At 32.5% G+C, this 16,395-nt stretch overlaps 1 protein-coding gene across 4 annotated transcripts in view; it reads left to right on the top strand.

The window, feature by feature from the left end:
* LOC136968390 (transcriptional activator Myb-like) overlaps positions 1 to 15,541 on the top strand; it is an 81,768-nt gene extending 66,227 nt beyond the window's left edge. For 3 of the 4 annotated variants that reach the window (XM_067262406.1, XM_067262407.1, XM_067262404.1), the window contains one exon: positions 6,848 to 7,019. In XM_067262406.1, the coding sequence (XP_067118507.1) occupies positions 6,848 to 7,018 (171 nt within the window). In that variant the 3' untranslated portion in view covers position 7,019. Of the gene's footprint in view, positions 1 to 6,847; positions 7,020 to 15,379 lie in introns of those variants that run through there. The other variant, XM_067262405.1, reaches the window with a different exon arrangement.
* Positions 15,542 to 16,395: the final 854 nt, after the last annotated feature.

Below are 16,395 nucleotides of genomic sequence, written 5' to 3'. Positions count from 1 at the left end.
TCTGTATACCTGCATCTCTACTCTCATCCATCAGCAGAATTTTAAGGTTGTTTTTTCAAGTATATTCTTTCAGAAATGGGGTGGTGCTTATACATTCATATGGCCTATTCAAGCATAAATACAGCATTTGTCTAATGTAGCTTGCTTCATCAATTTTGTTATGCGAGGAGAAAAAATGTTTATGATTCCCACAAGCTAAACAACAGATCTAAAATTTTGTACTTAAACTTGTAAGGTATCAGTCAAGTATTGATAGCATTTTTCAGAACTTTGCTGAAAGTATGGTTGCCAGATAATCATGTAAAAAACAGTTAAATCCATGTTTGAATTAGCCCAAAGTCACATGCATAATGACACAAAATTCTGTACATTATTTTTCTGAATGCAATTAAATGTGTAAAATTTTCAATAGGATGCAGTTGAAAAACTTCTTAAGTGAGCCCATTTTCTGTTAATGGTCAATGATTTCAATCTACTTAAGCAGGAAATTCTCTTAAATGAAAACATTTTAGACCTGTATGGGAAAAGTTTACACATTTTATGCAGAAGAAATTGGGATTTTTGAAATTAAACTTCTAATTTGGAAACTTCTTAACCAGGTTCTACTGTATTCATAATTAAATTTTTATTTGACTACCGAGGTCTAAGACCCTATGATGAATTACTGGGGTTTTTACAATCGGTTTACAACCTGCAATGTATAAACTTGGGCTTTTATATTGCTGTACCTTTCTCTATATATTGTTTAATGATTTTATGGATTTTCTATGAAGGCATATAGTGATCCCAAGTGTTTCAGTGTTTTTAGTTTATTGTGTTAATTAACTTTGAAAAAAATCACAAATTGCCTGTGCTTGGAACTGATGCTTTGCATAACTCATTTGAATGATAATGCACATAAATTACAACAACAATAAACTGACTATAAAACATGCAAAATTTATAGGCTTAAGTTTTATTGCTAAACAATAGAGAAATTTTAATTGATCATTTGCTATCTCCATAACACTCTGTATTTTCTTTGCCTAAGATCAACACAGAATTAATTTTTTTATACTTCCTTGATCCTTCCATTTTCAAGTGAGTTTAAGAGAAAAACTATCAGAAGTGATGTGAGATATCAGTTTCTCATTCCTCTTCTGATTTGTTTGGAATAAACTTTTCATACTTTGGTTACAAATGTTGGTAATATTCAAAGTGGAATCAAAAGATACATGAAATAAGAAAGCAAGTGATAGAATTCTTTAAAGTTTATGTTAAAATACTGAATTATATCTAAATACATTTTCCTATATTTTTATTAATCTATAAAATGACATAATTAATGACCATTAATAATATGAAGAACAGTTAAGAATTTCATCAGGAATTCTGAGTAAAGTGACTATGACATTCAATATTGGTTGATTTTAATATATATAAAATAACTGATAGGCAAAGTTTGAGACTTTTTGTCTTATTTTTATTTATTTTTGCTCTCTTGCTGAGTTTCTCTTTTATGTATAGTGAATCTATTTGTACCTGATTTTTATATATTTGACTCTCTGGATATTCTCTAGGCCTACTTCTCTTTTGGAATGTTCTTTCTCTTCTCTTTCATTAAAGTATATTACTAATAAATCTTTTAATTATTAATTTGATTTGACAATAAAGATAAGTATTTGATCATCCATAGATAATTTTAAAAAGTAATTCTTTTTATCAGTTAATTTTAAAAAATCATTTGAGTAAAAAATTTCACACATTGAAAATCATATTACAATACACCATATACTATTAATCATATACAGACATATTACCTATGTTACAAAATCATGCTGTAGATGTAAAGAACTATGGAAAATTTTGCATAATACAATATCTTTTAGCTTTTGTTTAGAGAAAATTTTGGTATTATGTTGGATGTAATTTTTTTAACATTTTCATTTAGTTTTTCAAATCACCAATGTCACTAGCTTTTACACAAAAAATTTATTGGAAAATTTCTGTAGTTTATTCTCTTGGGAAATCTCCATGTTAGTTTCTATGCTGTTGAATTTGTATTTGAGTTAATTAAAACATTGTGATTTGAAGCATGCAGTTCATGATGCACATTACAAATGTCTATACCAGGGATGAGCAACACGCGGCCTATTAAACATGTTTATGCGGCCCGCCAAGCATTTCTAAAATTGAATTTATTTTATCGACTTTCTCCCATCAATACATTGTTATAAAATTAATTATAATAAAATGGTAGTACATACTAAACTGAAACAATTTTTTGTGACGAGTTACTCACTTGTCGGCGACTTGTTCAAACATGCAATACGAACGCGCTGCGTCTGTGCTTGTTTGTGTTTGCTTCTGTCACACAATCAGTCAGATTGGTAAGCTGTTAACTAGCAATTTTAGCAATTTTTGTGTTTCTTGAAAGGTGTGAGTGCAATATTATTGTCAAAAAGGTAATATTAGAGTTTTTTTAATTCAAAATTAAGTTACACAAGTATGCAGAGTTTTTTATACAAAATTAAGTTAAGTACAAATTTTTTTAACTTTCAAATTTTTAATCCATAATAGCATGTCGGAAAAGCAAACAAAAATACGGAAGGTTGCGGATGAGCACAGGCATTTCCAAGAAAAGTGGAAATTCGATTATTTTTTTACTTTCGTCAAAGATAAAGCTGTATGCTTAATATGCTCAGAGACTGTGTCGACATTAAAAGAATATAACATAAAAAGGCATTACAATACAAAACATGAACAAAAATATAAAAACCTAACAGGACAACTCCGGATAGATAAGTTTAATCAAATGGAGAAAAACTTGGGAAACCAACAGGCTATTTTTAAAAATCAAGCTATTTTATCAAATACGGCAGTAAAGTCTAGTTTTGTTGTCAGTCAAATACTGGCAAAAAAAAATGAAACCCTTTGCGGATGGAGAGATGATAAAAGAATGTCTGACTGCTGTTGCAGAAATAGCATTTCCTGATAAACTAATGTTTGAAATAATAATTATTTTATCAAGATTCACCATTGCAAGGAGAATTGAAGACTTGTCCGAGAACATAGCAACAACACTTCGTGAACGCATTGCAAAATTCGAATACTGTTTTTTGGCACTTGATGAGAGTTGCGATATTAGCGATACAGCACGACTGGCTATATTTTTACATGGTATTGACACCAAATTTAATATTACCGAAGAATTGTGTTCACTGATTCCAATGCAAGGGACTACAACCGGCAAAGACCTGTACGATGAACTAAAGTCTGTGTTGGAAAATTTTTCAATTTTATTAGAAAAGATTATTGGTATATCGACAGATGGAGCATGAGCAATGTCAAGCACGGAGGTAGGAGTATTGGGAAGGCTATTTCAAGACATTAAGAAGGTCACAGGAAGGGAAATATTCGTTAACCACTGCATAATTCACCAGGAAAATTTGTGTGCGAAAAGATTGAGTTTGCCAAATGTCACAGTACCAATAATTAAACTAATCAATTTTATAAAGTCGCGCGCGTTAAATCACCGTGAATTTAAAGAATTCCTGAAAGATTTAGAAACTGAATATGGCGACGTGGTTTTTAATACCGAAGTACGTTGGCTTAGTAGAGGTGCAATGCTAAAAAGAGTATACAACTTAAAAAGCGAAATACAATTGTTCTTGGATATGAAGGGATATGCCTTTCCTCATTTTGGTAATAAAGAATGGATGTGCGATTTTGGGTTTCTTATCGACATGACTCAGCATCTCAATGATCTTAATGTGGAACTTCAAGGCAAAGGACAGTTTATTCACAATTTGTATGATAAAATTCAGGGCTTTGAGCACAAATTAAAATTGTGGAAACAGCATCTTTTGCAGAATAATGTGTCTCACTTTCCACATTTAGATAAAGAAAACGTTACTACTACTCAAAAATTCGCAAAATATATAGACATTTTAATCAACGAATTTCAATTACGATTCCAAATGTTCAAAGCTGAGAAGACAGCGGTTTCCATGAAAATGTTATCCTCGCCATTTAATATCGATGTGGATACTGTTCCCGAAGACTTTCAAATGGAAGTGATTGACAGGCAGAATAATACCGATTTAAAAAATGTATTTTTCTCAGTAAACATCGAAAATTTTTATAGATCTTATGTGAGCCCTGAGAAATTTTTGCTTTTGACAAAAAATGCAAAGCAAATGATGTCTCTGTTCGGAAGTACGTATGTTTGTGAACAATTATTTTCAACCATGAAATTAATCAAAAATGACCACCAATCAAGACTGAGTGATGCATGATTAGAAAGCTGCATACGTGTAGCTACCTCATCAATTCCGGCTGATATTGATCAGCTTGTATTGAAAAAACAGTGCCAAATTTCTCATTTAAAAATTTCAAGTAAATTCGTTTTTCTGTTCTTTTCTTGTTTGTTTTTATTTTGCATTAAAATTTGTATATGAAGTCTTTACTTTTTTTAAAAATTTTATATTTTTTATTCTAATGTTTATTATAAATAAAGTTTTGTAAATTGTTAATAAGTGTTACTTTATGTGCGGCCTGCCAAAAAATTTTAAAATTTAAATTGGCCCATTGATTAAAAAGGTTGCTTACCCCTGGTCTATACCCTTCTCATGGAGAATCACTGGAGAGATATCCTTTACTTACATTACTGGTATCATCCCTTTCAGAATGGCATATATTTCTTTGACTACTTTTTTGAAATGAGAAAATATTAAACCATGCTGCAGTGACTAAATGAACATTACAGACTGGATGAAACAAAATTTTCCTTTCATCTTATTATGTGCAAATTTCTATATTTATATGATAACCAAAAAAGACAAGAATTAAATAGTTTAAGATTTCTAATTAGAAAACTGTTTTGCTTTATCAATTGGGACATTTCACGTAGGTCATGATATAATCATAAGCTGTTGTGACAGAGTTCAGTTCAGTCTTATTCTTTTATAATTCACAGTATTATAATGTTTATGTTTATGCAGACTAGTAAAAATTTTTTTTATGATTACATTCTTATAAGCAATTTTCTTTTGAACCCTGGTATCTTTAAAGGAAACTCCTCAAGAGCTTAGTATCTCAGTCTTAAAGAAGTACTGTACATAGTGTGATCAAAAGAAACTGGATTTGGTCTATAAAGATTTTGATACTTAACTAATTTAAATCTGCCTACTATTACTTTAAAGTACATTTTTACAGTAATCTCACTATTTCTGCCAAGCCTTAAACACACCTTGGAAGTCATTGTTTTGAAAATTTCAAAGCACTTGTTGCAATTTAGACTGGATCTTCTTGACTGTACTGAAATGTCAGCCCTTGAGCTTCGATCTCATTCTGGAGGAAAAAAAATCACAAGAGGGCTAAATCCAGCATGAAAGGAAGATGAGATATGGTCATGTTGTTTTTGGCAAAAACCCTTGTGTTTTGAAGTGTGTGTGCAAGAGCATTGTTATGATGAAGGAACTAGGTTTGGTTTTGTTACAGTTCTGATCTTTTGAAATGAATGTTCTCATGCATTCACCTCAAAACATCACAGTAAAAGAATTCACTATATGACCTGGATGAACAAATACCCACTAAACAATCCTCTTATGATAAAATAAAAATGATTGACATGTATTTTGTTGTGCTCCTGACTAGTCTTCCCTTCTCAGATCTCAGAGATTGTCATCTTATGCATGGCTTAGTTGCCATAGGCCTCCTTAAATATTTCAAGGGTCTCTGTGGCAATTTCCCAAGTTTAATGCAAAATTTAACATTTGCTCTCTGCTCAATTTTTAAGTTCATTCTTGAGTTGTGGCATGATATTAACACAATGTTACAAAAACACATGTAGTAAATGTAGTAAGTCTGCCAAGTAGTGTTAAGTGGAACATTTAACACTACTTGGCAGACTGATGCTCAGTTGTCTTAGGCAGCAATCTTTGATAGCAAAAGACTGTACCTTGCACTGTTGTTGAACAGAAGAAATAGTCCAGCTTCTTTTCACTTGCACCACTTGAAAGTAAGATCTTAGTTATCATTATATTATCTAATTGCAAGACAATTTTTTTATTTTTATAATTTATTTAAAAATCAAAATATCTAATTTTTAAAAACTGCTTGATGACATTCTTTAACTATTTTCAAATTTGTCTTTGTCTCATCCTAATTAAAAGAATCAGAAAAGCAATGTAAAACCACATTTTTTTAATGACAAAATATTTTCAATTTATGGATGTTTAAGGATATATAACAGACATGGGCAAATGCGGCTTTTTTTGAGTTACATGCGGCTCTTGCCGAAAGTGTTAATTTCTGCTTTTTATTATTATTTTTACAATTTTATTTCCACAATTTTGTGAAAATATGTTTACTAAAACACTCAATATTTGTTTTATATTATATTTATATTATATAATAAAATTGCGCATCTTATCCTTCCCAATATTACCATACTATCCGCCACAATGGTACAGAACTGCGGCTCCCATGCATTTTGCAAAACCTTCGTTTTGGCTCCCACTAAACTCTTGCTTGCCCACCCCTGATATATAAAATTTTACATTTTGACAAAAGGTTATGTAGACTGGAAAATACTGGAATCACTGTATTATTCTATTTATTGTTTCAATTCCAAACAACTGAAATGAAACTCTATTTTAATAGTATAAATTTGAAACATTGAATAACATTTAAAAATTGTTAATATTTTAAATAATATAATAATTTTAATCTATAATTAAATAAGTAAGTTTATTAATTGACATGATTACTGTTTTTTGTAATCAGTTGTAGTTATTATATATTTATTTTGTAATATTTTTTAAAACAATTATAATAAATTTGCAATAAAATTAAATTTTATCAGACAAAAAAATCTTGTCAAGGAAAATGGGAAAATATAATTTGTGGTAAGACTCAAGATCAAATGGAACTAACTTTAAAAGCACGGAAATTAGTACATTTTACACAAATTATTGAAGATGAAGAATACGGTAAGTTTGTTTCAGAGAAATTAATAGCACTACATTTTTCATGATAATTTATTAGCAGTATATTATTTTATTCAATATTGATATATCCTAAAACCTTGGCTATAGCTTATGGTCTATATAAGGTTATATTCATAAAATTCATTGCATACAGCCTATTCACAAGGTGACTAATATATGAAAACTTAATTATTAGTAAATACTGTAACAAAAACGTAAAAGAAAAATGTGGTAAAGTATACTGTTAATATTGGTAATAATAATTTTAAAGCATAATACTGGTAATAATTTTAAGGAAAAATGGCAAAAATGATCAATTAACTCTAGTACATAGTATAGTGAGAGTTATTCCTGATGCTGTTCCTTTCCTATCGGGTTTTATTCTGGAGTCACATTGTAAAACCTTGGGTATAGACTGCAGCCTACATGGAAGATCGTCTTATCCATGAAAAAGTCAACATTCCTTTACAACTTTCACTGTTGCAGCTTATACACAAGGACAGCTATAGCAAAGGTTTTAGTGTATTTGTTTATAAAACATATCCAATGTATTAGATAATAATGAAGTGTATTGGATAAAATAAATAAATAAAATTAATTTAGAAATGTGAATTTTAAAAACTCACACAATTAACGACGAAAGAATAAAATAACAAAAACAATTAATAGAAAAAGTACAGTAGAGTCTTTTTCATGCGCTCTACACGGATTCATATTTTCGTGAATGATTAAGCTCTTAGTGCCTTAATAGAAACAACATAGGTATGAAAATTTAATATGTTTCTTATTGTTCTTGAATCTAATAGTATTGAGTTTGTATTTGGTACTTTGAAATGCATTATTAGGTTTAGAACTTATGAATTAATTAATGATCAGAATTACAGTAGAGTTCTAAGTAGAGTAATGATGGCCTGTGGAATATCTCAGATAGCCAAAACTCAAGTAACATGAGTGTTTGATAAATTATCAAATGTTTTGTTATAGATTTGATTTGAATGTATTAAAATATATGATTTATTCTATTCTTAGGTTAGATATACTATTTGAACAAGATGACTTTTAAATTGTTAACGCTTGTTTAAATAACACTTTTAATTTATTTACAACTTATTAACTCTTTAAATTTGTATTGTTATGAGGACTCACTATAATAAGTCCTTTAGTTCTAGAACCTCTTTAGAATATTGTGCATCATCAGGGCAAGATTCATGAAACAATTCATTACAAGTCTACTATATTCTTGTGTCTTTGTTGATAAAGTACTCTTCCACAATTTACCTTGGATGATGCAAAATCTTGGTTAAATGGATCTCGATTAATTGGGATTCCACTGTGTAACTAACATATTTCCTTAAAAATAGTTTTATTTTATTCTACATAACTAAAAAGTGATAATGATGGTATTTTATGTTATGTTTTCCTGTAAGTTTATTACTTATTTAACAATTTATACTGTATTTGTAAAATTTTTTTGAATTGTTTTTTTTTTATTTCTTTCATTTTTTAAATCTTCAATAAATTAAGTTTTTTTTATATTTTGTAGATTCTTCATTATTTATATATTTTAAAATGTTTTAACGATTTAATGTTACCATTTATAATTTCGAACAATATAAACTGTATTATTTAATTATAAATTGTGATCCTTGTTTTGTATGCATAACAGTCGAGAAAGTAAAAACAAAGAAAAATTCTGTATGCATGTGTTGGTCTATTTCGTTTAATATCTCAGGATGAGATGATGATGATGAAATGAAATTTGGCATGGTAGCTTGTATTTAAGCTGCATTGATGCTATTAAATTTTGGTAGATAAAGATTGAGTGGTGGTCACGTGTTACATCTCGCGAGGGGTTGGACTTAATGAAGATTTTACTCGTTATTAGCAATTAGAATTTTTTAATAAAATTCATCTCTATCCTCAAAATTAAGCTTTTTGTCATTTCATAATAATTAATAGTATAAAAACTTTTTAAATAAAATCTCATAACAGAGCTTCCTATGCAATTTTTAAGAGGTTTTTTCCCAGAAAAGTTGCAACTCGTTGGTGTTTTAGTATAAAAACAGACAGTAGACTACACAATAAAGTTTTACAATGAATTGGAAAATTCAACAGGTGTACTGAAGTTGCACCTACAAAATTCTTTTCCTGCTTTAAGCAGCGCTAAATCAATTACAGTGAAAAGATTCAGTTCTGCAGCAATATCTCTTTCAATGGACATGATCTAAAATGAAGATGCTCTCTCTCTCTCTCTCTTGTCACATTGTTGATTGGAAGTAGTATTTGATTAATTTAAAATTTGAAAGTGATCGTTCTGCAGCGGATACCGGTACAATTATATTTTCAATAATCATTAGTTTGATGATGTAACTACTAAAATATTGTACCATATTTGGTCCCTGAAAGTACGACGTCTTATACTTTGCCTTTTTCATCTTTAGATTACTTTTTCGACTCCCTGCTCCTCTGAAGCAGAGAACCAAATAAAAATGTATGAACTGTGTATTGTGTATGTAGTATGACAGTTGGGTTTATTATGTATTACTGATAAATACAAAAAAAATATGAATAAAGCCAGGCCCAATTAAACAACTTCACAATAGTTGTTAAACTGTTAAAAATTCAAATATGAAAGAATACTTGAGCTCAAATTCTGATTTTTAATTTAACTTTTTAAATCTAAAAGTAATTACCAATCATTCGCTTTAATGCTGCTGACATGCCAGAAAAAAACGAGATACAGTATATGGAGAAATGTGAAGAATGTATCAAAATATGGAAAAATATTCAAGGTGTTACGAAATTAGACCGACAAAAATAAAATGGGTAGTAGAGAGGGCCATTATAAGCTATTTTGGTCATATAAATTGAAGTCGTCTCAGCTCCTATTACGAGATACTGATTCCTAGTTTCTTTGTTACCATAAATGTTTACTGCTCTGCATGGTGTATAGTGTAGGAAAGCCCACCATCATTGTCACGCGCCTTGTTCGTGGTTTAGCAGTTTAAAAACGTAAACAGATACATTTCAATGTAATGGATTGAACTGGACATCATCTGCACCATCGTGAGATTCCTCACCTCCGAACTTTAATTCGAATCAAGAGCGTGAAGAGGAAAGGAAGAGGGTTTAGGTCTTGTATAAACAAACTAATCAGAACGGACAATACACTATTTCAAAATGACAATTTCTCTGGCAGAGGATAGACAATTACGCATTACTCTTATAAATTCAATGGTAAATTGCACATATAAACTTTTATTATTTTATTTTCTTAATCGCCTTTTGTCTTATTGCTTCTTTGTTTATCTATTTTACTTACATAAATAAATGATGATGATGATTTAGAACGGTGAAATAACAGCATTCTACGCTTAGTTTTAAGAACTGTTAACAGTAATGTCAGGCTTCTCTGTATGGTATTCGTGCATCACAGGTAGCAACCACTACCAAAAGTTTAAGATTCCTGTATGTCGTAAGGGTTGAGGCGAATCACAGTTCATAGGACCAAAATTGTTTATATTGAGCCCTTCTACCATCCATTTCGCTTTGTCTAATTTCTTAAAACCCTGTACAGTAATCACTAAAATATGGAAAAATATGTCACAAAATAAGGATCATTTGCTTCAGAAAGCAACAGGAAAGTTAAATATCAAATATCGAAGTTTGACTTTCATATCTGTACATAGTAAAAAAAAAAAAAAAAAAAAGAGGGTCTCTGCTGCGTAAAATGCGTGAGAGTGATTTCAAGACTTAAAAATACGCTTTATCATCCAGTCTATTTGAATTTTGATGGAAGTGACTGCGCTGTGAACAGCGGGTACTATTGTATGAACAGGGTTGAGAAATTTTTTTCCCGGATTACCATATTGCAAAAATAAAGATGTCTGATTTTTGTTTAGATTTTTTGTTTACACACCCCTATCTATTTATTTAAAAACTGACCAATGGATAGTTTAACTAAATTTCAACAAATACTATTGTTTAGAGCGCCGTGTCGCCATGTGTCCTAGTCGATGATACATCTTAAGATTAAAGATAGACCCTTATAAATCTAATAGTGCCTCCTTATGTGGCTGCTGCTGGAAAAATACCGCCATCACGATGCTCGATAAAATGGACTGCTGTTATCCGTGTTCTGTTAACAGGAGCCCTGCTAATTTAAAACAGGAGAGAAAATCGGCAACTCTCTGGTGAGCTACAGACCCGTGATAATAAGGTACTCATTAACCTTTTTTGCGGGTTCTTCAATCAAGCTTAACAGTATAGTCGGTCGTGCATTTTATCGCCTTCAGACAGATTAAGGAACGTCCTTAAACAAAGCGGAAGCATATAACAGCACTTTTCATAAGCATCTCCTATTGGAAAACAGGACTCCACGTTTTTCCATGTGATAAGGCCGTTTTCAATGGATCACTGCATCCAGCTGACGTCATCCTACCTGATATCTCTCTTTATCCTAAACCTGTGTCTGCAATTCTGAGTGGCGTTCATATCTTTGCGGATCTAAGTGTGAACATGATGTTGGGTCAAGTGTCAAATATATATACCCATACAATTGAAAATCCTCAGCATGTATTTAGGCAATGTTACAATCTGTGCTACCATTTAGAGAGGTTTTAAGTCGACATCACGACTGATGTCATGAGCATGAACAATTGTCTAGCGCCATTTTTGTGGTTTGTTTACCTTTTATTTGTATTTATGTGTGCTTCTGCTGGAGCTCTTGTGATGTTTATTCGTCGCGAATATCACAATGGCGAATTGTTGTGTAATTGGGTGTAATGCTAGTTCACTCAAGAACAGATTCGAATACTCGTGAATTTACAAACTATTTTAAGCATTATAAAAATCAATTCGTTGACTGATGTTAAATCACGGCACGGAATCATCCGTCATTCGTCTTTAAACAACAGACATCGGAAATGATTTCTGTGTTATACTGTATTTGGATTTCAATTTACGAATCGTCATCCTGTCACGTCCGGAATTTAAAGACACATTTAACGGGTATTAATGTCCACAAATCGATAAAGTGATCCTTCTTTTCGAAAATTAACGACCGACGTCCACCCTAAGGGGGTATTGCTCCAGAGGATCTCTCTTTGGTCTCTCAAAATGCACGGCTATTTCTTTTTCGAACTCCTCTGCGATGTGTGACGGACGAATGGACGAAGGTGTTCAATCAAATTTTTCAATTGTTTCAGCTTCACCATTTTATCAAAAGATCTGTTGAAAAACATGAAAATTATTTCTCACGAACTTGCTTTCTCATTGAGGACGATCCATCTAGTTAGTCGTGTGTCACCCGGAACTTTTAGAAGCAATTTACGTATTGGACACACGACTTACAATGAGATCCTGACCTCATGGAGAAACCCCCAAAAAAAAAAATAATACGAGAGAACGAGGACAAATCCACGCAGTCGTCGTCTGGTCACAGTGAAACCAACCTTTGCAAAAACAGCCCGGAACTTTTACCTTCGATCTACTGCCAAGTGCTCACCAGAAGACCGTGTGGAGTATTTTACACGTGGGCATTGTTTTGGACTGTGGTGTTTCTTCGGTGGATTATAATCTCGTAGATACCATTTCAACGTGGATACCTATCAAACCCTGCTAAACGGCCAATCTTCTTAACCAAAGTATTTATCAATTCGCGGGTCCTTTGGAAACTCTTTCTTCTACGTGTATTTAGAAATTTTGATGAGACTGTTAGCTATGCATCGCCTGTATTCTCTGTTATTTTTATTATATTTATTCTAGTTACATAGCCAGTATTCCGAGTGACTTACTTTCTCGTTTCTCCTTCCTCCACCTCCCCAACGGACGTAACCGCTCACCCGCGACCGCTCGCGTGACGTAACAACACTCTGTCTCGATTTCCGAGTCCTGAAAGACTCGGTGGTGTCACATTCTGACGAGGGATCAAAGAGACTCCGACCCTCCGGTCACAGTTCATTCATCCTGTCACGTCCGGAATTTAAAGACACATTTAACGGGTATTAATGTCCACAAATCGATAAAGTGATCCTTCTTTTCGAAAATTAACGACCGACGTACACCCTAAGGGGGTATTGCTCCAGAGGATCTCTCTTTGGTCTCTCAAAATGCACGGCTATTTCCTTTTCTAACTCCTCTGCGATGTCTGCAAAATTAAATCCAACTTTTAATATTTCGCCGAGAGAATCGAATTAAGAGAACGTGCAATCTGTCAAAATGTGCGCTTATCCGGAAAGCCGATATCGATGAGATATTAAAACGATCAAAGATGCCCGAAGAGATTGGATTTTTGGATTTCTTTCATCTGCCAAACCAACAGCAAAAGGACTTCCAGCCTATCTTGGACTTCCGACTCTCAGGCGGGCCTCCGAAATTGGTTTTCATCTCCAACTCCTTTTCGTACTGCATGAAAACCTTTCTCAATCTTGCTGTCTTGGCTTTGTCCAATAAATTTTGGGATTTTCCCGCTGTATACGTTCGAGATAATGCTTTGAATACTCTGGCGGAAGCCAATTCAATTCTGCATCCTGAAGAGGATCATTCCCCTCTTCCTCTCTCTCCTCGCCCTTCTCTTCATTTGGAAGTTTTCGTTCGAAGATCCTCCCAGAAATCTATCTCTAAAAGCTTCCCTTCTTTTCACTTATATTTCTAGAAAATCGCATGAACTAACTCGCTTCGATATAACAATCGAAAAACAATGGTCAGAAATTGTCGCAATGGGTCGAGAAAGGGGAAAGAAACCTGAGGAAAGCTCTCACGAGTCGATCCAAAGGATAGAACTGAACTTTAGACTTTTATTTGGAAGTTTTACGACGTGTAAAGAACAAAGAGAGATAGATAAGATGAATTACGTTACTGTGACCAGAACTGATATCAGGAGAGGGCCGAATTAGAACGCCAAGCAACCCAACTGTATATCAAGAGCGTTATGAAAGAGCACGTAATCAGGAGAAATCCAACAACTTGTAAGATAGTTATGGGCCTCTAAAGGTTTGCAAGCTTTCATTTTTGAAAGAGTGTAGTAATTTGTCGTCAAAACCAAATAGTTTATGATGTCACCAAATTCTACTCTAGGCCATAACTCTTGATCCACAACGAAGATGCCGGCTTCTTACGGAGCAGCTTCGGAAAAATTCTGGATTCGTATGGATCGACACCCTGACCATAATGAAACTTCCTCTTCATATAAAACAGCATCTCATCCTGTCAGACTGCAGGAATAGCTCGCCAGAAAAGCATCTTTTTTAACTTTGTCTATTATATAAAAATACTGCGGTTCTATTAAGTTTAAATAGTAAAAAAGCGCTGCCAACCTGTCAAATAACAAACCACGTGCAAGCTAAGCAAGTGGAAAGCTAAACCACAAACATGGCGAAGGGGCGGAGCCAAAGTGGGTTTTTTCACGTGACATGCGACCTTGAAACCCCTCTACACCAAGCTGAATTGGCTGCTATTTATTATGCAGTTCATTGGAGTTTGACACTATCCGACTCTTAAAACTTGCAATTTTTAGTGATTCTAGAGCGGCTTTGACCTCTCTTATAAATCTTAATTCTAATGGTAACCGGATTAGGAATATTCAAGAAACCATAAGCATGGGTTCTAAATGCAGGTGTAGAAGGAAATGAGAAGGGCGATGCTGCAGCGAAAGATGCTTCGTTGGATAAAAACTTGCCTTTATTCATATAGCCACATTAGGCTAAAGGAATGTCCTGATGGGAATAGTCTATGAACATCTCAACAATGAGTGGAATCGGCCATGGTGTTCTTCGACCAAAGGTGCTGTCACCAATTTATTCTACCCTACAGTCAGTGCCGTAACTAGGGCGGTGCCCAGGCACAGGGCGTAGACCCTGAGGGGGCGCAGAAATGATCTGGACAAAGTCATAGTTTTGGGGCGTAGTTACAGAGGCTCGCACCGGGCGCATAAAAGGCTAGTTACGGCGCTGCCTCAAAAATTTCAACTTTGCCCTTTCTCAAATCCTATTTGGTGGTGGAAACATCAACAGCTATTTAGCGGCACGTATTTTCGCTTGCAGTGTCTTCTGCTCTTGTGCAACTGATAAAGCCGAAACTGTAGAGCGCATCATTTATGATTGTCATATCTAAAGTGGAACGCTTCAGGCTAAATAACACCGAATATGCCTACTGAGTACCGATTTCTCGAGCTTAATGTTGACATAATATAATCTCTTAAGACAGCAGCCGACTCAAACATCAACAGGAGTGAACTTAACATAGTTAAATCCCAATCAGTACGAAATATCTTAGCTAAGTAAAGATTAAAGCGCTAAATGAACCGGAATGTTTTCTAGTTTATTAGAAAAACACTATATCTTTGATATAATTTTTCATATTTATTTATTTATTCGTTATTATATATTAATGGTTCCGTTTGTTTACAGGTTTCAATAAAATTTGACACCAAAGAGCACCGAGCAGTACACTCGAATGAAGAAACTGCAATGTTTATTTTCTGAGGAAGAAACTAACTTACTCACTGGAATAAACAATTAACGGGACATTACAGCATAAGGTTTTAACACGTAAAATGCTATTTTAAAATTATGTTTTATTAATTGTTACTAGTTTATTGTTGTGAAAACATTTTAATAGTCTAAAATACATTTAGTCAAGCGAACTAAATGAATTTGTGATTTTACAAATTGTGATATATATATATATATATAGCCACTGAGTTTTTTAATCAAAAATTTACTTGGAGAAATTTCCATACGCACATAATTAACACGTGTATTTCTCTTCTTAAATTTTGAATTTTTTGTTTATTATTATTATTTTTTAAAAATAAATGAATGTAGCATGGAATCGTTTTTATATATTCGTTAATTAATGAATTTAAAGAATGATATTTCAAGTTTTTATATGATATTTTACAAAGTACAACATTTTTACCTATTCGATATTTTTATTGCAACTGTTCAATGTTTATTTTAATTGTTTTTAGAAGCGTTACTAAATTTTATATATTTGATGTTCAACATTTTATTAACTTTGCTTTTTCTCGTCATTTATAACTAGTCAATTTGTTATTTTTTTCTTCCTTTTTATTTTATTGTTCTTTAAGCGCTAAAATTTGATAGGATCAAATTACTTTGTATCCATTTATTATTGAAATAAAAGTTTTTTCAAGTTTTTATTGTGTCTTTTTCTCATTTTTCTTCCACATTCATCACACCGAATGATATGAATTATGTATTAGAATAGGAAAAACTTTATCAGTTGATAAAAAAACTGTTTTGCCATTGATTCAGTGTCACGAAACGCTATTTATACGATAAATATCTACAGAATAAAGCAATAACAATAGCTTAAATTATGAAATTGTCCAGTATCTCCATTGGTCAAGCTGCCTTAAATTATAAAGTTCTCAGTTTATAATAACTGTTGCTTAATATAT

The sequence above is a fragment of the Centruroides vittatus genome, unplaced genomic scaffold (genome assembly GCF_030686945.1).
Source record: "Centruroides vittatus isolate TY-2023 unplaced genomic scaffold, ASM3068694v2 contig_1457, whole genome shotgun sequence".
Classification (NCBI taxonomy): Eukaryota; Metazoa; Arthropoda; class Arachnida; order Scorpiones; family Buthidae; genus Centruroides; species Centruroides vittatus.
Note: the sequence above shows the minus strand (reverse complement) of the source record. Positions and strands in the feature narration are given on the sequence as shown.